Source organism: Parambassis ranga, chromosome 6 (assembly GCF_900634625.1).
Source record: "Parambassis ranga chromosome 6, fParRan2.1, whole genome shotgun sequence".
Classification (NCBI taxonomy): Eukaryota; Metazoa; Chordata; class Actinopteri; family Ambassidae; genus Parambassis; species Parambassis ranga.
Window position 1 is genome coordinate 4,563,374 of NC_041027.1, and position 22,539 is coordinate 4,585,912.

The window sequence follows — 22,539 nt, forward strand, 5'->3', positions numbered from 1 at the left end:
CCCAGGCTGAGGTACTGACCAGCAGCTGGGCTCCAGCCTCTGGATCTGGTCTGAGCTTAGGGTTGGGGCTTGAGCTGCTGCTGCTGCTGGGTTTGCAGTGGAGAAGAAAGATCCCTGTTGTTCTGCCAGTGAGGGAAGTGGTAGCGGTCCAGATGGAAGCCAAGGGAGGCAGTCTGTGCAGCGGTGTAGTCGCTGGAGACCGGACACTGTAGACTTCTCACCTAACACAGACAATAACAGTGGGAAAAAAACACACGACTAAATCAGATTAGGAAACTATGTGTATATGAGGCATACAGAGCATTTTGTTCTGAGAAAAGTATGTACCAACAACAGTTGTCTAAACATGAAAAATGTTGCAATCCCACACCACCTGAGTTGAATGATTTAAGTGCTGCCCTGCAGTAAATCAAGCTGTAATCAGCTTTCAGCTCCAGTGACATCATTTACAGTATGGACGCCACACCATGTGCAATAAATACACCCAAAGATGTAACACAAACAAGATTCTTCCAGATAATAAAACAGTCAAATTGTAAAGCAACTAGAACAAGGCAGAGTTGTAGACAAGAACCTCATTCCATCAAAACCAGTAAGTGGGTTTCCCAGTCAAAACTAACGAAGTCCAACATGTGAGCAGTTCTGATTAACCACGCCATGTACTGTAGCTGAGTTTATTTTTGCTTCATACTTGAAAAATGGTACGCTGGGAACATAATTCAAAAAGTACAAAGTGTATTATTGTGGAGAATGACAAAGGGTAATTTTTCTCTTTTTAGTCGGTGAATAATACCATCTGGATAGATGATTTGATCCTGCACAGCATAACTTTTAATTAAAGGTAATTTAAATCTCCTTCCCTCTGTTTACCTTGAGTTTAATCCTCATAGCTATCACAGAAACACCTCCAGGGTTAAACACACCCCTGTGACCATTTTGAGTTAGTGATTGTCTGAGACCTCTGCCTTGCACTGTCTTTAAACAGCCCAGCTGTTTCGCTGCCATTCCAATTACAGAAAAGTCATCCAACGCCATTAAGCCACAATATTGGCAGTTTATGCCAACACTCTCCTGGCATTTGAAGGTCAGGTCATACATTATACTGTGTCTTTTAGGGATGCGGCTGGGATAGGGAGATAAACCCACCACCATTAATTTAATTCTATGCATATTGATGCCTTATTGTTCTTCTTAGGACAATATCTGAGTTACAACGTGATTCATCCCGCCAGAGAAATATCAATTCATACACCTCAAGATCTGACCCTGAGGTAATTCTCTGAGGGTAAATCTAAATATAATGATCTGTACTTTACTTTGTTTCCAATTAATAGAAAAACCACCATTGTGAGCTGAATGGTAGTAAAAAAAAAGCAGGGCTGTTTTTCATGTTACAATTTACAAAACCGTAAAATCACATCCACCATATTAATTAAATAGAGCTCTACCTAATGAAATTGAAAAGTCACAGCTGAAATGGAAAATAGTCCTTGAAGTAAAGTCAGCCCTCTCCTCCATCTTTGCACTGCTTTGTATATATGTGTGTGTGTGTGTGTACAGTATGTTTGATTTAATGTCTGCGTACACTTCATGTACATAGTGTCGTCATTGGTGTGCAGGAGCGGGAAAGAGATTTTAACTGTGCCACACCTTGTCTCCAGTATACACGCACACACACCACACATACAAAATCCAAACAGCTTAATGGAAGTCTTTCAGACATGCTATATATCTCAATTATTCTGTGGCTTAAATTACGATGACATTACCGGCCAGCTCCAAACGCAGAAACAATATATGACCTCATCTTCAGCATGGACCTTCCTAAACCATTTGCAGCCTACATGTGAGCGGTTAAAAAAAAAGAAGAAAAAACAACACAAAGACTGAAGACTCTGCCTCTTTTCTCTTCCTTTGGATGGGTGCCATCTTTGTGATTGCCTGGTTCATGCTAACTTAATCAGTTTAAGATTACTTACAGTGCCGAGGCTCACATTATGTGAGGGGAGTAATTTTAGAGCTTAGATTATCAACCAAAAACTCCAATTACTGCATCATTACAAACCCCAGCCTCTCTCACCTAAACACAGGCATCTAATGAAGTGATGCGTGTGAGTTGTCCGCCCTTACTGGATGTGCAAGGCGGAGGGGGGAAAAAAGGTAAATAAATAAATAAATGCCTCAAGTGAGCCGTGTCTATGAAAAAAAAAAACATGCAGCTGGGTTTGGACAAGTGATTCATTTCATATGGAAATAGGCTTTAAGATTTACAACCATATCCCGTCAATGCAATCACGAACCACAATATATGCTTACACGGCATTTGGCAGTTATTTGTACATATCAAACTCTGTATATGGTGGGGCTTTGGCTCTTTCTGTATATATGTAATCAAGCACCTGAAATGCAAAACTGAGATGCATAGTGGCTGGTTTGGTTAAGATGAAACAGAGTGAGAGTCACACACAAGATGGTGAGAAAAACAGGGGCACCAGATGTTCTTTGATGTTTATATGCATATATATTAATATTAATTAGACCACATAGTCAATGACGCATTTGGACGTTTCCAAGTCAATTAAGCCAAATGGCATTCAGGAGACGGGGAAATATTTCAAGGCAGGTGTTCAGAACTCCCTGGGTAAATCTTTTTATCTGCATGCTAGGAAAACAAGCATTTTGAGCTTAATTTGAGCCTCATAACTGCAATAATAATTAAAAAGAGGATTAAAAGACAGAAGTGAGAAGGAGACAGAAAAGCCAACAGGTAATCAGTTTAGACAAACCAGTCAGACTAACTCTGATCTCTGAATAAGAGCAGAATTTGTTAAGCCAGGACAGATAAGGAAGTGTTTAGTTAAAAGATGCTTTTACTGACTAAAGAATGGACTAATGTAACTGGAACAGGCAAATGAAAAGTGATATTCTGTTCTTTATCTGTGTTTCTGGGTAAACCAGAGCATATTACCACTCACGGTTTTACAGACGCTTATCACTTCAGGCACTCTCGGCGTAATGCTTACAGTAAAAGTAGCATAAAAGCAGGGAATAAGGGACAAAACACATGTGGAGACAGCATCATTACATGGTGTCTGCTCATTGACCTTGAGGTTAAGAGTATTGAATGGGCCTAATTAATAACTGTCAGAGCACTTTATGTTTGTTAGCATGTTTTTATTCAGATCTGGAATCTAACTGGTCCAATGTAGGTCAGAGGCCTGCAGCGTGTACCCTTTACGAGTTATCATTTAGGAAGAGTCGTTATTCTTAATCTGAAATTATAATAAAGTCAAGTGCATTTTCAAATCTGTCCTGATTAGATATTGAGAGAAGTAATTCATAACACGCCTCCTATTGAAATCAAAGTAGGATTTCTAATTAAGATGCTGGGTATTTGTAGTGAAAAATCTAAATCGAGCACTGTATCTGGATGAAGCAAGCAAAGGAGCCGTCTCTCACTCTGACAGCCATGACTGTACTATATTTGCTATCCATATGAGAACATCAATAACTTCATGACCACCATAGGCTGACTATGAATAATGCAGCCAGTAATTCTGGACTAATCATGTTCCTCAAGCTGAACATCTGGCAGTGGTAATTCTTCTTCAGCATCTCCGCTCTCCTGAATTAGAAAACACTCACTCTTTCTTCTCTTCCTCCCATGTCCAACCATCGAGACAGACAGACTTGATCAGTTACAACCCCCCACCTCCGAAAAAACTTATCCCTGTTATTAAACCTCATCAAGTGGTGCGTATTCTCCAATGTGTAGGATTTACCTATCTGTCCCGCAGCAGACCTGTGCGTTGAGCCAGGGCCAGCAGCGTGTGATTGTGTTAATTAATCTGTCATTGTGAGAGCAGGGAGCAGCTGCAGAGGTCTCTGGGATATTGTCAGAGCTAAACAATGCGGTGCTAAGCCCCCAGAGTGAGTCTACCATTACACAGGACTAACAGAGAGAGGAGAGGAGAGAGAGGGAGAGAGAGAGCCTGCCGGATCCATCATTGACTAAAGCAATGACGCCTGACCTTTACAATGAATTAGTTTCCATGCTTAATATTGACTGAAATTAGAGTCTGATACTGAATGTGCCATCCCAGAACTGTGCACACTCAAATCCTCAGCTAGCCAACTATCATAAATGTTTCTGGAAGTGACACCGTATGGTCTTGGAGATAGGGGAGAAGAGGGAAACTAAAAACAACAGAGCTTGAATATGTTTCTTAAAGAGCAACCGGAGAGGGATTTGGACATAAACTGCAACCATTTACATGTAAATATGCAGATACAGTATGTGCGTACAATATAAAAACAAAACATCTAATGAGATTAGACCTGATCCATTTATGATACGGCCATCATTTAAGAGGATACTGGATCAAACCCCACAAGAGTGCCTCAGACTCAGATATACATATGACAGCAGCACTGCAACACTGTAAGAAAACAAATACAAGCCAAGAAGAAAGCGAACAAAGTTTGAATTCATCTTTTCTTCTCTTCTCTTAACAACACTGTTAAAGCAGTAATTAGGCTCATGATAACATGTTAGCAGGATGCCATGACAAGAAAGGCATTTACCCATAGAGCCGAATCATCCAAATCACCAGGGGAACAGAAGACTATCAATAAAAATACCAGGTGGTAGATCAAATCATAAAAATCACTGGGTGGTATATATCAAATCATTAAAAACACCAGATGGCATGCATTAACATCTTGTGCCCCGTAGGCAAGGGGTGGGGATGTGACGGATATAAAATAGAGGGTACTAATTATCCCTACAATTCAACATGATGCCATTATCTTTAAAAGGAAGACAAAGTCCTTGTGGATGATAATATCTGTGTTGGTGTTGCTGACCCCGTGCTTCATGTCCACCTACTCAAAGTGGGAAGAAAGACAATGGCACAGCTGTCACTACAAAACTATTTAAAAAAGAAAAAAGCAAATGTTAAAGAACTGAGATACTGTAATGAATCCTGAATCCTAATATCATCACCTTTATAGTGTGTAGAAATATTTTACACATATATTATAATGTATTATGGGTTTTGGCTCTGTTGGTCTGCTGTTGTTTTTTGTTTTGTTTGGTTTTTTTGGTGTTTTTTACTGGCACACTATCCCATCTTTCTGAAGTTAGCATGCTATTTTTTTGAATAAATTGTCCTTAGCATAAGAGTATGACTTTTACTTCTTCAGATTCTTTTGTTACTTGGCTTTCAGATTTTTTGTTAAAGAGACAGGACCAGAATTTTAAACTATAAATCCGGTTTAGTCACTGATTTTATATACAAAGCTGTAAATGAAGATAAAGGGGATAAAATTCCTTGATTGAATTACCTGTAGCTGGAGAGGAAGATGTGGTCGATGGTCTGGGGCACTGCCAGACTGGGAGCTCCCTGTTTCTGTGATCATCTCCGTTGGCCCATGATGACTCATGCTGCCTGGGCTCCCAGGTCTGCTGATGGCCTTGGTTTCTTGGTCACTGAGACACAGTTTCCCATCATCTACAGGGAGGCATCTGTCAGGCAAGTAGGAGGAGCACTGCTCCTGCTGTTGGTCTTTAGAGGTGAACATTCGCTGTTCAATAGGCAACCCTGATGCTAGGACCTGCCAGCCTGAGTAACTGCTGCTGCTTTGAGAGGATCTCGGTTAGATATGACTTTTTGCAGATATTCCATGCTAGTGGAGCTCAGTGGAGGGTGAAGATGATTCAAGCCAACAAAATAGAGCTCTCTGCATCTGTCAGACCACCTGGGCCTGAAGAAATCATCCTCCCTAACATCTCTCTGACCTTCATGTCGACACCCGCTGTGGCCATCAATGGTTATAATCTGGCTGGTGCTCTGTCAGCCATAAGGAACCTGTTGTGAATGGGAGATGTACTGGGAGTAGAGGTTACTCTGATGGTCTTGTGCTAGGTGCTAATGTCAATGGAGGAGTCACGCTCATGGGGAGATTGCTCTTAACAGCCAGCTTATTCAGGTGAACCTTCATGTGGTCTTGAGGAACCAGGGTTCCTTGAAACGCCGGCCACAGATTTGACAACAGTGCTCGAAAGAGTCTTTGTGTTTTCTCATGTGACCTTTCAGGAACCAGGCCTGGCTGAAGGTCTGGCCACACCTCACAGGGAAATTCACCAACGGGCTTCCCTTTGTCACAAGCCCCCATTGTAGGCTTCTGTCCTGAGCCTGACTCAGCAGTTATATGAGTCATTTCGACATGGCCGATGAGCTCCTCCTCGTGTGAGGCAGCAAACTCACACAGAGTGCACTTGTAGGGTTTGTGCAGGATCCTGATGTGGCGCTCTAGCTCCTGCTGTCCTGAACTTTCCCTTACAGAATGAGCAGCGGAAGCCCGTGCTTTGAGGCTGGTTGGGCTCCTCCTGGATTGTAGACACCTTTGGAGAGGTGGATGCATGTGGCTGGCTGTCTGCTGCACTGGTGTTATTTAGGAACTGAGGCTGTGCTGGGGCAGTCTGTGGCAGGAGCTGTTGAAGTTGGTTTATATTAGCTGTTTGCTGCTGCTGTTGACTGACATGACCAGCTCGCATCTGCCTATCTCTGAGTATCGCTCTTTCCTCAAGCTCATGAAGCAGCCTGTTCTCCTCCCTTATCCTCCGCGGCCTTTTCCCAGAATGCCTTGCTTGTGCGTACGGAGGTGTATCTTCAGGTTGCCTTTCTGGGCAGCCCTGTGGTCGCAGTATGGACATTTGAAAGGCTTCTCACCTGTGTGAGTGCGCATGTGAAGGGAAAGGATGCTGTTGAAGGGAAGCGCTTTCCACACAATGGGCAGGGATACTCCTGTTCTTACGGTTGTCATCCTGGTTAGAGTTTACCTGTGAGACAATGCTCTGACTTGTGACTCTCAGGAACTGGGAAAGCTCCACTCTTCCATTCATGCTGCTGAGAATCCTTGCATCCATGATTTGATTGGCCAGAAGCGCCATCTGGCTCCTAATTGGGTGGGTGGACGGGCTAATGAAGCTGTCCTTTCAGGGCCGGGGTAGCGTTACAGTATGGTGGTCAGGGGTGTCTATGTGGGATAGTCTGAGGGTTTGCAGTTTAAATGAAGTCTGTGGTTTGCACTTATTCAGTTGAAACAGGAAGTGAATTCATGCTGGTTGGATGAAATGTGAGTTTGTTGTTTCTGTGACCTACAAAGAGAACAAAAAGATATTAAGCTATTGTTTTCTTCTCAAATCATATATATATTATATATATATATATATATATATATATATGATGTGGAAGAAAACAATAGCTTAATATCTTTTTGTTCTCTTTGTAGGTCACAGAAACAACAAACTCACATTTCATCCAACCAGCATGAATTCACTTCCTGTTTCAACTGAATAAGTGCAAACCCACAGACTTCATTTAACTGCAAACCCTCAGACTATCCCACATAGACACCCCTGACCACCATACTGTAACGCTACCCCGGCCCCTGAAAGGACAGCTTCATTAGCCCGTCCACCCACCCAATTAGGAGCCAGATGGCGCTTCTGGCCAATCAAATCATGGATGCAAGGATTCTCAGCAGCTATGAATGGAAGAGTGGAGCTTTCCCAGTTCCTGAGAGTCACAAGTCAGAGCATTGTCTCACAGGTAAACTCTAACCAGGATGACAACCGTAAGAACAGGAAGTATCCCTGCCCATTGTGTGGAAAGCGCTTCCGCTTCAACAGCATCCTTTCCCTTCACATGCGCACTCACACAGGTGAGAAGCCTTTCAAATGTCCATACTGCGACCACAGGGCTGCCCAGAAAGGCAACCTGAAGATACACCTCCGTACGCACAAGCAAGGCATTCTGGGAAAAGGCCGCGGGAGGATAAGGGAGGAGAACAGGCTGCTTCATGAGCTTGAGGAAAGAGCGATACTCAGAGATAGGCAGATGCGAGCTGGTCATGTCAGTCAACAGCAGCAGCAAACAGCTAATATAAACCAACTTCAACAGCTCCTGCCACAGACTGCCCCAGCACAGCCTCAGTTCCTAAATAACACCAGTGCAGCAGACAGCCAGCCACATGCATCCACCTCTCCAAAGGTGTCTACAATCCAGGAGGAGCCCAACCAGCCTCAAAGCACGGGCTTCCGCTGCTCATTCTGTAAGGGAAAGTTCAGGAAGCAGCAGGAGCTAGAGCGCCACATCAGGATCCTGCACAAACCCTACAAGTGCACTCTGTGTGAGTTTGCTGCCTCACACGAGGAGGAGCTCATCGGCCATGTCGAAATGACTCATATAACTGCTGAGTCAGGCTCAGGACAGGAAGCCTACATGGGGGCTTGTGACAAAGGGAAGCCCGTTGGTGAATTTTCCTTCTGTGAGGTGTGTGGCCAGACCTTCAGCCAGGCCTGGTTCCTGAAAGGTCACATGGAGAAAACACAAAGACTCTTTCGAGCACTGTTGTCAAATCTGTGGCCGCGTTTCAAGGAACCCTGGTTCCTCAAGAACCACATGAAGGTTCACCTGAATAAGCTGGCTGTTAAGAGCAATCTCCCCACTGAGCGTGACTCCTCCATTGACATTAGCAGCCTAGCACAAGACCATCAGAGTAACCTCTACTCCAGTACATCTCCCGCATTCACAACAGTTCCTTATGGCTGACAGAGCTGACCAGCCAGATTATAACCAGTGATGGCCACAGCGGGTGTCGACATGAAGGTCAGAGAGATGTTAGGGAGGATGATTTCTTTCAGGCCCAGGTGGTCTGGACAGATGCAGAGAGCTCTATTTTTGTTGGGCTTGAATCATCTTCACCCTCCACTGAGCTCCACTAGCATGGAATATCTGCAAAAAGTCATATCTACCCGAGATCCCTCTCAAAGCAGCAGCAGTTACTCAGGCTGGCAGGTCCTAGCACCAGGGTTGCCTATTGACAGCGAATGTTCACCTCTAAAGACCAACAGCAGGAGCATGTGCTCCTCCTACTTGCCTGACAGATGCCTCCCTGTAGATGATGGGAACTGTGTCTCATGTGACCAAGAAACCAAGGCCATCAGCAGACCTGGGAGCCCAGGCAGCATGAGTCATCATGGGGCCAACGGAGATGATCACAGAAACAGGGAGCTCCCAGTCTGGCATGTGCCCCAGACCATCGACCACAATCTTCCTGCTCCAGCTACAGGTAATTCAATCAAGGAATTTTATCCCCTTTTATCTTCATTTACAGCTTTGTATATAAAATCAGTGACTAACCGGATTTATAGTTTAAAATTCTGGTCCTGTCTCTTTAACAAAAAATCTGAAAGCCAAGTAACAAAAGAATCTGAAGAAGTAAAAGTCATACTCTTATGCTAGGACAATTTATTCAAAAAAATAGCATAGCTAACTTCAGAAAGATGGATAGTGTGCACAGTAAAAAAACACCAAAAAAAACCAAACAAAACAAAAACACAGCAGACCAAACAGAGCCAAAACCCATAATACATTATAATATATTGTGTAAAATATTTCTACACACTATAAAGGTGATGATATTAGGATTCAGGATTCATTACAGTATCTCAGTTCTTTAACATTTGCTTTTTTCTTTTTAAATAGTTTTGTTAGTGACAGCTGTGCCATTGTCTTTCTTCCCACTTTGAGTAGGTGGACATGAAGCACGGGGTCAGCAACACCAACACACGATATATCTCCACAAGGACTTGTCTTCCTTTTAAAGATAATGGCATCATGTTGAATTGTAGGATATTAGTACCCTCTATTTTATATCCGTCACATCCCCACCCCTTGGCCTACGGGGGCACAAGATGTTAATGCATGCCATCTGGTGTTTTTAAATTGATTTGATATATACCACCCCAGTGATTTTTATGATTTGATCTACCACCTGGTATTTTTATTGATAGTCTTCTGTTCCACCTGGTGATTTGGATGATTCGGCTCTATGGGTAAATGCCTTTCTTGTCATGGCATCCTGCTAACATGTTATCATGAGCCTAAATTACTGCTTTAACAGTGTTGTTAAGAGAAGAGAAGAAAAGATGAATTCAAACTTTGTTCGCTTTCTTCTTGCTTGTATTTGTTTTCTTACAGTGTTGCAGTGCTGCTGTCATATGTATATCTGAGTCTGAGGCACTCTTGTGGGGTTTGATCCAGTATCCTCTTAAATGATGGCCGTATAGCAGAGATAAATGGATCAGGTCTAATCTCATTAGATGTTTTGTTTTATATTGTACGCACATACTGGTATCTGCATATTTACATGTAAATGGTTGCAGTTTATGTCCAATCCCTCTCCGGTTGCTCTTTAAGAAACATATTCAAGCTCTGTTGTTTTTAGTTTCCCTCTTCTCCCCTATCTCCAAGACCATACGGTGTCACTTCCAGAAACATTTATGATAGTTGGCTAGCTGAGGATTTGAGTGTGCACAGTTCTGGGATGGCACATTCAGTATCAGACTCTAATTTCAGTCAATATTAAGCATGGAAACTAATTCATTGTAAAGGTCAGGCGTCATTGCTTTAGTCAATGATGGATCCGGCAGGCTCTCTCTCTCCCTCTCTCCTCCTCTCTTCTCTGTTCTTAGTCCTGTGTAATGGTAGACTCACTCTGGGGGCTTAGCACCGCATTGTTTAGCTCTGACAATATATCCCAGAGACCTCTGCAGCTGCTCCCTGCGCTCACAATGACAGATTAATTAACACAATCACACGCTGCTGGCCCTGGCTCAACGCACAGGTCTGCTGCGGGACAGATAGGTAAATCCTACACATATGGAGAATACGCACCACTTGATGAGGGTTTAATAACAGGGATAAGTTTTTTCGGAGGTGGGGGGTTGTAACTGATCAAGTCTGTCTGTCTCGATGGTTGGACATGGGAGGAAGAGAGAAGAAGAGAGTGAGTGTTTTCTAATTCAGGAGAGCGGAGATGCTGAAGAAGAATTACCACTGCCAGATGTTCAGCTTGAGGAACATTGATTAGTCCAGAATTACTGGCTGCATTATTCATAGTCAGCCTATGGTGGTCATGAAGTTATTGATGTTCTCAATATGGATAGCAAATATAGTACAGTCATGGCTGTCAGAGTGAGAGACGGCTCCTTTGCTTGCTTCATCCAGATACAGTGCTCGATTTAGATTTTTCACTACAAATACCCAGCATCTTAAATTAGAAATCCTACTTTGATTTCAATAGGAGGCGTGTTATGAATTACTTCTCTCAATATCTAATCAGGACAGATTTGAAAATGCACTTGACTTTAATTATAATTTCAGATTAAGAATAACGACTCTTCCTAAATGATAAACTCGTAAAGGGTACACGCTGCAGGCCTCTGACCTACATTGGACCAGTTAGATTCCAGATCTGAATAAAACATGTCTAACAAACATAAGTGCTCTGACAGTTATTAATTAGGCCCATTCAATACTCTTAACCTCAAGGTCAATGAGCAGACACCATGTAATGATGCTGTCTCCACATGTGTTTTGTCCCTTATTCCCTGCTTTTATGCTACTTTTACTGTAAGCATTACAGCCGAGAGTGCCTGAAGTGATAAGCGTCTGTAAAACCGTGAGTGGTAATATGAGCTCTGGTTTACCCAGAAACACAGATAAAGAACAGAATATCACTTTTCATTTGCCTGTTCCAGTTACATTAGTCCATTCTTTGTGACTGCTGACAGTAAAAGCATCTTTTAACTAAACACTTCCTTATCTGTCCTGGCTTAACAAATTCTGCTCTTATTCAGAGATCAGAGTTAGTCTGACTGGTTTGTCTAAACTGATTACCTGTTGGCTTTTCTGTCTCCTTCTCACTTCTGTCTTTTAATCCTCTTTTTAATTATTATTGCAGATATGAGGCTCAAATTAAGCTCAAAATGCTTGTTTTCCTAGCATGCAGATAAAAAGATTTACCCAGGGAGTTCTGAACACCTGCCTTGAAATATTGTTCCACCGTCTCCTGAATGCCATTTGGCTTAATTGACTTGGAAACGTCCCAAATGCGTCATTGACTATGTGGTCTAATTAATATTAATAATATATGCTATTATAAACATCAAAGAACATCTGGTGCCCCTGTTTTTCTCACCAGTCTTGTGTGTGACTCTCACTCTGTTTCATCTTAAACCAAACCAGCCACTATGCATCTCAGTTTTGCATTTCAGGTGCTTGATTACATATATACAGAAAGAGCCAAAGCCCCACCATATACAGAGTTTGATATGTACAATATAACTGCCAAATGCCTGTGTAAGCATATAGTATGTGAGTTCGTGATTGCATTGACGGTGATATATGGTTGTAAATCTTAAAGCCTATTTCCATATGAAATGAATCACTTGTCCAAACCCAGCTGCATGTTTTTTTTTTTCATAGACACGGCTCACTTGAGGCATTTATTTATTTATTTACCTTTTTTCCCCCCTCCGCCTTGCACATCCAGTAAGGGCGGATAACTCACACGCATCACTTCATTAGATGCTCTGTGTTAGGTGAGAGAGGCTGGGGTTTGTAATGATGCAGTAATTGGAGTTTTGGTTGATAAATCTAAGCTCTAAAATTACTCCCCTCACATAATGTGAGCCTCGGCACTGTAAGTAAATCTTAAACTGATTAAGTTAGCATGAACCAGGCAATCACAAAGATGGCACCCATCCAAAGGAAGAGAAAAGAGGCAGAGTCTTCAGTCTTTGTGTTGTTTTTTCTTCTTTTTTTTTTAACCGCTCACATGTAGGCTGGCAAATGGGTTTAGGAAGGTCCATGCTGAAAGATGAGGTCAGATATATGTGTTTTCTGCGTTTGGAGCTGGCCGGTAATGTCATCGTAATTTAAGCCACAGAATAATTGAGATATATAGCATGTCTGAAAGACTTCCATTAAGCTGTTTGGATTTTGTATGTGTGTGTGTGTGTGCGTGTATATTACTGGAGACAAGGGTGTGGCACAGTTAAAATCTCTTTCCCGCTCCTGCACACCAATGAACGACACTATGTACATGAAGTGTACGCAGACATTAAATCAAACATACTGTACACACACACACACACACACATATATACAAAAGCAGTGCAAAGATGGAGGAGAGGGCTGACTTTACTTCAAGGACATGAATTTTCCATTTCAGCTGTGACTTTTCAATTTCATTAGGTAGAGCTCTATTTAATTAATATGTGGATGTGATTTTACGGTTTTGTAAATTGTAACAGTGAAAAACAGCCCTGCTTTTTTTTACTACCATTCAGCTCACAATGGTGGTTTTTCTATTAAAGTTGGAAACAAAGTAAAGTACAGATCATTAGATTTAGATTTACCTCAGAGAATTACCTCAGGGTCAGATCTTGAGGTGTATGAAATTGATATTTCTCTGGCGGGGATGAATCACTGTTGTAACTCAGATATTAGTCCATTAAAGAAGAACAATAAGGCATCAATATGCATAGAATTAAATTAATGGTGGTGGGTTTATCTCCCTATCCCAGCCGCATCCCTAAAAGACACAGTATAATGTATGACCTGACCTTCAAATGCCAGGAGAGTGTTGGGCAATAAACTGCCAATATTTGTGGCTTAATGGCGTTGGATGACTTTTACTGTAATTGGAATGGCAGCGAAACAGCTGGGCTGTTTAAAGACAGTGCAAGGCAGAGGTCTCAGACAATCACTAACTCAAAATGGTCACAGGGAGTGTGTTTAACCCTGGAGGGTGTTTCTGTGATAGCTATGAGGATTAAACTCAAGGTAAACAGAGGGAAGGAGACATTTAAATTACCTTTAATTAAAAGTTATGCTGTGCAGGATCAAATCATCTATCCAGATGGGTATTATTCACCGACTAAAAAGAGAAAAATTACCCTTTGTCATTCTCCACAATAATACACTTTGTACTTTTGAATTATGTTCCCAGCGTACCATTTTTCAAGTATGAAGCAAAAATAAACTCAGCTACAGTACATGGCGTGGTTAATCAGAACTGCTCACATGTTGGACTTCGTTAGTTTTGACTGGGAAACCCACTTACTGGTTTTGATGGAATGAGGTTCTTGTCTACAACATCTGCCTTGTTCTAGTTGCTTTACAATTTGACTGTTTATTATTTCTGGAAGAATCTTGTTTGGTGTTAACATCTTTGGGTGTATTTATTGCACATGGTGGTGGCGTCCATACTGTAAAATGATGGATCACTGGAGCTGAAAGCTGATTACAAGCTTGATTTACTGCAGGGCAGCACTTAAATCATTCAACTCAGCCTGGTGTGGGATTGCAACATTTTTCATGTTTAGACAACTGTTGTTGGTACATACTTTTCTCAGAACAAAATGCTCTGTATGCCTCATATACACATAGTTTCCTAATCTGATTTAGTCGTGTGTTTTTTTCCCCACTGTTATTGTCTGTGTTAGGTGAGAAAGTCTACAGGTGTCCGGTCTCCAACGACTACACCGCTGCACAGACTGCCTCCCTTGGCTTCCATCTGGACCGCTACCACTTCCCTCACTGGCAGAACAACAGGGATCTTTCTTCTCCACTGCAACCCAGCAGCAGCAGCAGCTCAAGCCCCAACCCTAAGCTCAGACCCAGATCCAGAGAGGACTGGAGCCCAGCTGCTGGTCAGTACCTCAGCCTGGAAAATCACAGTGAAAGTACCCTGCTCATCAACAAGCAGTCCGACCTTGCTGACAAAGACGCAGGTGTGGATGGCTCCTTACCTGGTCAAACCCGGAAGTCCCAGTATGAGCCTTTGGATTTGTCTGTCAGACCAGAGTCGGTGTCATCTCATTCAGCCATGTCTCCTGCTGTATTGGTACAGATGCCTGGCGTTTATAGCAATGGACTGTCCTCCTCCATTAACCGCCGGCTACAAAGTTACTCCAATGCACCAGCTGAACTCAGTGTGAAACCTGCCTGTCAGTGTGACCTTTTGGTGCAGGGAACAAAAGAAGAGATGAACACACAGAACACAAGCTCCACAGGTCATGATGGTGAAGGTGAATTTGAGAAATTTGAGCAAGGGAGGGAGGACAAAAATGACAACGCTGCCAAGTGGAAGCTGCTGAAAAATAACATACTCGAGTCAAAAGAGCCAGGACATACCAGTGCTGATTTTGAGGGTCCTGGGTCTGAGAAGATGCAAGACAAGCCTGGACAGTGGGGCAGAGCTGTGGATGGATCCCCCATCTCCCCGCTGGAGAGCTTGACCCCAGGACAGGCTGATTCACTCCAGCACCAGGGCGGCCTGCTCTCCTTCCTCAGAACACAGGGGAACCTGAACACACCTGCCGGTACACCCAAAGCCAGTCTAAACGGCGGGGGGAACATGGAGCATGATGTTACATCAGGTGTGTATATAAGCTTATGTATTATATACTATGAATGCAGCTATCACTGGCTGATGGTATATGAAGGTATACATTGCCACCTAGTGGACAAATACTGCTTGGACCTCATCTTGTTATCCACAAACAGATGCTTTACAGCACATTTTCTATATGATGGAGTATAACAATATTATAACTCTATAGTTTATCTTTTTCTGTACTTAAGCAACTGACAGCTTTTAGGTTTTGTACTAACTCGTGACATTGTCAGTTCCAAGGTTCCTGCTACAGTATGCCAAAAAAAGTTTTTGGCTGTGTATCAGCCCTCATCACCTGACAGCGGAAGTGTGAAGAGTGTGACTGTGAGTGTGCGACTGAATCACGCCAATTATGAACAACACGCTTCCTTTATACTTATAGCACTCGAGTTTTTTTTCCCTTTCTTGCCAGATCTTATCTCTGATCTCAAATAAGGGCTAAAGAAGACACAGGTGTGTGGCACTGATTACCCCTACACTTTAAAGGATGATATAATCTCCTCGTGTGATAGGTTACAAATCGCCAAGCCAACGGAGCCCACTGATGGAGAGGCTTAAGCTCTTGTGCTGGTGTGATATGCTTGCTGAGTGCAGATTTAATAATGCTGTCTCTCAGGAGAGGGAATCCAACAGCTGGGGTCTTTGATATGCATGTATTATGAGTGCAACATGATACACCTTCCCTCTGATCCCCCTCTTATTCAGAAACTCAATATGTTCATGTGAAAGACAGGAAAGTGCCTGTCAACTCCATTAGGGATTAACATCTGTTCCCTTTCTTTATGATTCTAACAGCAAGATGTAGTTTTCTATTTGATTGTACAGATGGTTATTATAATATGCCGAAAAGCAACCCCTCCTCCTCACCTCCTGTCATAGCCATCACACTGTTCTTTTTTTTCTGTGCATAAGCCAATACAATGAAAAATTATGTTGGATGTAAACATTTTAAATGATCTGTAAATCCTTTTTTTAATCATTCATGTGCAGCGTAATTCCACTGTTGCTTTTGTTTCAGCAATCTGATCAATGCAATGACTTGTCAAGCCTCCATATTTTTTTCGCCTCCCTTAGGAAGTAGATGTCAAAGACACAATAAACACCTGTCAGTCAAACTGGACACGGAGATGGGTAACTGACATTGAGAGTCCACCGAGTGTCCTCTAAAAGTGAGCTAAGCAGGTGGCCCGCCAGTCTGTCCTGTCTGCAGTGCTGACCAGGTGGCTTTGTCATGGGGCTGTCTCCTGTTGCCCCCATCCTCTCCATACTGTATGGCACGTCGAGTGGCATGGTGACATATTGCTGGGCAGTTTGGACATGGAGTGATGTGTTTGTGATGACAGTACAGGTCGGCTCCAATGTGCCAGCAGTGGTAATTGGCCAGATGGTGACCTCTGGTTGAACCTGTCTGCATGCTCATTAGTCTCACTGAGCCCTCCCTTGTGTTTTAAAGATTGTCTCACCGTCTGCACTGCTTTGACTGCGCCACTAGATGGCAACATTTACCACTCTAACAGTAGAGGTGCAGCAAAGTTTCAGAATATCTCCCCACCAGGTGTTGTGACATACATTCATATTTTATAAGCACAATTAGGACAACTATTTTTGAAAACGCTGACATATTATACAATGGATGCCTAGAGCTTTTAGATCTGACTTTAGAGAAGTTAACTAGTTAACTCAATTGACTGTCTCTTTCTTCCGTGACATCAGATCAGGCCTCTCAGACGCATGAGAACAAGTGAATATGAGAAGATCGATAAAGAAAGGATTAAGAATGAAAAACCATGGAGGATGGAGAGAAAGAAAAGGTCCCTGATTTGAAAGGTTGAAAGGGGTGAGTCATTATCTCATTGTCTGACCTCTGTATACCCTCCGCGGAGAGGGTGACAGAGAGCGAGAGAAAAGGAGCGAGAAAGATCACCATAGATGGAGATAGATGGAGCGACAGCGAGGTGAAAGAGGAGCGGTACTGCGGCTGTCTCCATGAGCAGATGTCGTTTGAGGGCAGCGAGAGGGCAGCGCGGCCTGCCTTTGTGCCGTGCTTCTCCCCATAGAGATAATGAAGGGTGGAGCACTGGGAAGGATGTGCAGTCATCACTCACTGTCTGTGTGCCATCAGAGCTCAGCCCTGTGTCATCCGTCACCATTCAGCTCCTCTGGCCCCCGTCGGCCCCGCCACTGTCATCATGGTCATTATCTCAGCCTGTGACACACAACACACTCTCACCACACACACAAACACGTTGAATACATGCATGCAGGTGCAAAGAAACACACACACACACATATTTGTATATATATGAGTGTGTTTGTGTAAAATCACATGCAAATATACATGCAGACAGGGCAGGATATGCTTTGATATATGATGGTCCTTGTCCCTGTGCAATATTTGAGTCTACACAACTACGTAGAGAGAAATACATATTTAAAATATTTTTCTAATATTTTAAAACGTGTATTAGCATGATCTATACCAGTATGTTTTATGAATAGCATTGCATTTAAATCAGTAAGCATCTGAACAATGATTAAATATCTGAGGCCAACCTTTGCATTGTTTAAATACTAAATGTTAATTATGGTACTGAGTTTTCAGCCCCATTAAAAGACTTGTAATTAAAGAATAGTAGTAAGATATTTTATGAAATGCACTTTTTTTCCAAGACCAAGAAGACAACCTTATACACCCTCATGTCTAATATAAGCGTATGTAAAAATCCACCGGTCAAGGCATGACTTGTAACCATGGTAGCCAAAAAATGATGGAGAAGGTGTTGCATAATTGGGGCTTATCAGCATTACGCATTGTTAAAAAAACTTCTCAACTTAACTAAGAAGTTTTGTTGTTTTTGTTTTGATCAGATTTTTATTTTTTATTCAAGATGGGGAGATTTTATGTAAATATCTATGAAATAAAAGCTAAGAAGATGGAGCAACGAGGCCCATGGTGGACAAAACAAACACAAAGCAAATAAAAGTGTCAAGATAAAGTGAATATATAAACATGTTATAAATAGGCTGTATATTGCAGTCTGTCATTAAAGTGCAACAACAGATCAGGGGGACACGAAAAAGAGAAAATGTATATTTTCCATTTACCCTAGCTTAAACCTAACCAGCTGGTTTTGATGATGAAGTGAAGAATAATGGCCCGAGAGGGAACTCCAGTCCTTCTGTGTGAAAGTCTGGGTTAATATTTTTATGTGCAGTGGTTTTAGTTTACAATTATAATTTTCACATTTCGTTGTCACTTGGTTTCATTTCTTGTCATAACTATTATGATGAGTACAGTGTTACCAAGTATAGATGGGCAAAACACAAGTTTTAAGAAAAAAGAAATGTGCTTTCAGTCTATTGTCAACAGAGTCAGTCAGTAATCACTCATTCTGGGCATTTTTTATGTTTTTTTTTTAAGCACTTGCAGACCTCCACTTTTTCCTTCAACAACACACAATTCCACCCCTCTCATTTCCTGTTGAGCCTCTTGCATTTGTGTGCATTTGTGTACATGTATGTGTGTGTGTGTGAGTGGCTGGTCTGAAGCTGTGGCTTGAGAAGCCTGTGAATGGAGGATCATGTGGTGAAGAGATGGATGGCTCAGAGCCCACTGCTGTCTCCTCTAATTGTAAAATATTAGTTACATTAGACTCTGGCCTGTGATTAATGGAACTTATTTGGAGGTTGCCCTCTTTTGGACCTCCCCTCTCCTCTGTTGGGAGGAAAAAAAGGAGCTCAGGAAGACAAGGAGGGACAGAAAGAAAGGCGATCACGGCAGAGGGGAGGGGGGCGCGCACATGCAGGGCAACAACCGACTAATGTGGACCTAAGACCTTTTCGCTTATTATTAACTGACTTTATGACAGAAATGTTCACATTGTCTGGGTGTGTTTTAGAATGATGAGGGAAATCTGTTTGTGTGTGGGATTTTTTATGATGATGAAATATGCAGGAAAGACAAGTGAGTCTAAGAAATCCCGCATTTCCATTTCCTGTTTTTCTCCTTTCACTGATTGAAGCTAGAGGAAGTTGACAATAGACAGGTGGAGTTTAACACGCACCACAAACTGCTAGCTACCTGGGTTTTGACAAAGCTTTTCTTTTAGTATTGTTTCTTTCAGACAGCTCACACTTCTTCCCTCTCTCTATATACTACTCTTTCTCTCTCTCTCTCTCTCTCTCTCTCTCTCACACACACACACACACACACACACACGCACACCCCTCTGTGCCATCCTGATGATATTCAGATGTGTCAGACCTTATCCTCTCTCTGACTGCTGTGCAAATGTGTGTGTGTGTTTGTGTGTCCTTTACGGCCATCAGGTTATTATACACCAACAGATGGAGCATTACCTTTTATTGCTCACACCTTCTGTGAGTTTTCCCACTTTCCCCCCCAAAAAAACACCTTTTTTATGTAGATGCGAAAGTGAGTGTTCAGTCGCGTACAGCTGTCTCAGCTCTGATGAGGAGCATGATAGAGAGGAAGAGGCGAGGGCGGGGTGAAAAGACCGAGACAGCCCTTGGTTTTTGGGAAGTGATGTCAAATGACATCAGCACATAATGGTTTACTGTAACCATGAATCACAGAAAAACACATTGAAGTGTTCGACAGAGGGGAAAAGAGAAAGTCATTATATGAGGTAACATCTCAAAAATAGCACAGCAGTGAACAAGGACACATGGCTGTCTAGGTAGAAAGGTAAATGAGTCATCCAGCAGAGTTTTCGTTTTGATCTTAGCAACACCTTCAGGCTTTGGTGTCATAGTGATTTTCATTGAGGTCAGATTGAACGTCTGGAAGCTATTAACAGTGCGCTTTGTAGTTTGTATCTTAAAGGTACACTGTGTTCTGTGTCATGTAGGTTCACCTAATTTGTTGTGGAACTATGTAGCGGGCACTAAAGAGGAGGACAGACAGGAAGTTTTGGCATGCCTTGCCTCCCAGCTGCAGACGTCTGTCATTCCTCAGCTCAACACTTGTGTGCGTGTTTATTTATCTGCCTGCCTGCGTGTGTGTGAGAGCAGGAAATGTGTTATAATGAGCAAGAACTAGCTGGCCTTTTCATAAAAACCTGTCAGCCTATGAAGTGTCATAGTGCTAAAGTGTAAATGATTATTAAGATGCCAAATTGATGTACTGTGCTTCATGTTTGCATTTTTCCTTTAGTGTATAATGAATCTGATGGGAACCTTGTTTGAACCCCAAATTGTGAACCTATAAATGTTGAGAGTGATTTCCTTCTTTCTGACAGTTAAGAGGCTTCCTGTCAAAGAGAAGGTCTCGCTCACCAACATCTGGCTACAGAATACATAGGAATGACCTGCCAACTATTATATTTAATATCCAGGAATACAAACGGATCAGAGAAAGCAGTATTATCCTATATTTTATCTGTTCAGTCCTCTGCTTTGATTGGATTGGCTGAGTATGTGAGCTGGGACAAACTTTAAGTGTTGTGATCAACAAATTCACCCACAGGTATTGTGATTGATTTGCTCCTAAAAAACAAATTCACCAGGTGGTCATTTCAGGTCCTGCAGAGATTAAATAATTCAGTACCTCAGGATCAGCATTAAACCTGTGCCTTTGTGCTTTTCCTTTTTGTGTCTCCCAGGCCGGAAGCCGTTCCAGTGCAGGTACTGCCCCTACAGCGCCTCCCAGAAGGGCAACCTGAAGACCCACGTCCTCTGCGTCCACCGCAAGCCCTTCGACAACAGCCTCTACCCGGACCGTCGCCTCCGGCGCTCACATGCGCCCCAGATGCCCTCCAGATTGCCTCTGAGTATCACGGAAGACAACCGTGCACCAGGAAGAGACCAGATCGGCATGACATCGCTCTGTGAGACTTGATGCTGTCATGGCAACAGCAGATACAGACAGTTATGATTATTGTTTTAGCTTCAGTTCTAAGGGGTTAGGATGATTGAATTGTTAAACAAAGAAGAAGAAAAAAAATACAACCAACCTTGATGTACATTCCAGTGTTTACTTGAAGAGCCACAGTACGTATTTATCTGTAGCAAAAGAAGCTGCCTATAATAATAATAAAGTCCATTGTGATGTGAAAGTGCAGAGAGGGTACTTAGTGCCGTTCATTTTGTCAAAAGTGTCCAAACAATTTGCTTGTGTTTACATGCATCTATCAGTCCAACACTTGTCTGGTAGGGAGAATGTACCGTGCCTGCCCACAGCACTTGTTCTTTCATCCAGTAAATACCCTGTGTTACATTTTTGTAAATATCGCTCGATTTCCCTTCCAGTCCAGAAGTCTTGTCTATCTGTCAGGATATGGTGCCAGATGTTCAGGCTTTAATCGCGGCAGATGTAATGAAGTAGAATGTTGCACATCGGAGCTTCCATTTGTTCTGGATTCCACTCCAGGGAGAAAGCCTCTCTCACATATAATTATTGCCCATTAACTCCTATGCTTCATGCCCTCGTGCTGGAACAATGCTCAATTAAGGGGAACCAAGGAAATGGAAAAACTGCAGAGATTCATTGATAGTACATTCAAATGATTTTTTTCTACTTTTTTTTTTTTTTTTAAATTGAGTGGAACCACCCATGTGTGTATATACCAGATCTGTCCACTAGCAGAACACAGGCCCAATCAACACAACTATTGTATGCTGCTGTTGCTGCGTATGGTAATTTTAGCATGATCTGAGCTCCCTCAGCCTCCTGTGCCAATAGTCTGCGTGTACACCCAGAGATCACCTTGGGCAGCTGTGTGCCTGTTCAGCCGGGGCCTTGTAGCCACAGCGATGTGACTTTGACTGACAGTCGGCCTGACAACTCCATTCATGCGCCACCTGCTAGCTGTCAATCAGGGCGGCCATCCTGGGGCTATTGACGGAGCTGTCAGCCCGCGTGAGATGTGTCTGTCAAAGCCCACCCACTCTGCCACTCTGTCTCCCTGCCTGGGCAGTCTGACATTCGTTTACTGTCCCTCCTTCCACCCTTCTGTCTCCTTCTGTTTCTTCTTCTCTCCGTCTTTCTGTCTGTCTGTCTCCTGCCTGTTTCCCCATCAGAGACACTGCAGCCCCCTAATCCCTGATCCAATCACAGATTCTTTGGGTACACATTTGTCATCCTCAAACCCTTCGCTTTTTGTAATGGAGTGCTTCACAAACACTTCTGCAGGTGACTCAGGCCTGATACACATGTGGTTTTTGTAGCTGCCTCCTGTATTTTGTGTATGCCACCATCACCAA

At 42.7% G+C, this 22,539-nt stretch overlaps 1 protein-coding gene and 2 pseudogenes across 1 annotated transcript; 2 read left to right on the plus strand and 1 right to left on the minus strand.

Annotated features, from left to right (window-relative positions):
- Positions 1 to 5,999: 5,999 nt before the first annotated feature.
- On the minus strand, positions 6,000 to 7,336 carry LOC114437818 (zinc finger protein 536-like; annotated as a pseudogene).
- LOC114437819 (zinc finger protein 536-like) lies at positions 7,335 to 8,472 on the plus strand (annotated as a pseudogene).
- Positions 8,473 to 8,792: 320 nt separating this feature from the next.
- LOC114437820 (uncharacterized) lies at positions 8,793 to 21,392 on the plus strand. Its single transcript, XM_028408751.1, has 3 exons — positions 8,793 to 9,138; positions 14,363 to 15,298; positions 20,940 to 21,392. The coding sequence occupies exons 1-3, from the start codon at positions 8,793 to 8,795 to the stop codon at positions 21,173 to 21,175; spliced, it is 1,518 nt and encodes a 505-aa protein (XP_028264552.1). The 3' UTR covers positions 21,176 to 21,392.
- Positions 21,393 to 22,539: the final 1,147 nt, after the last annotated feature.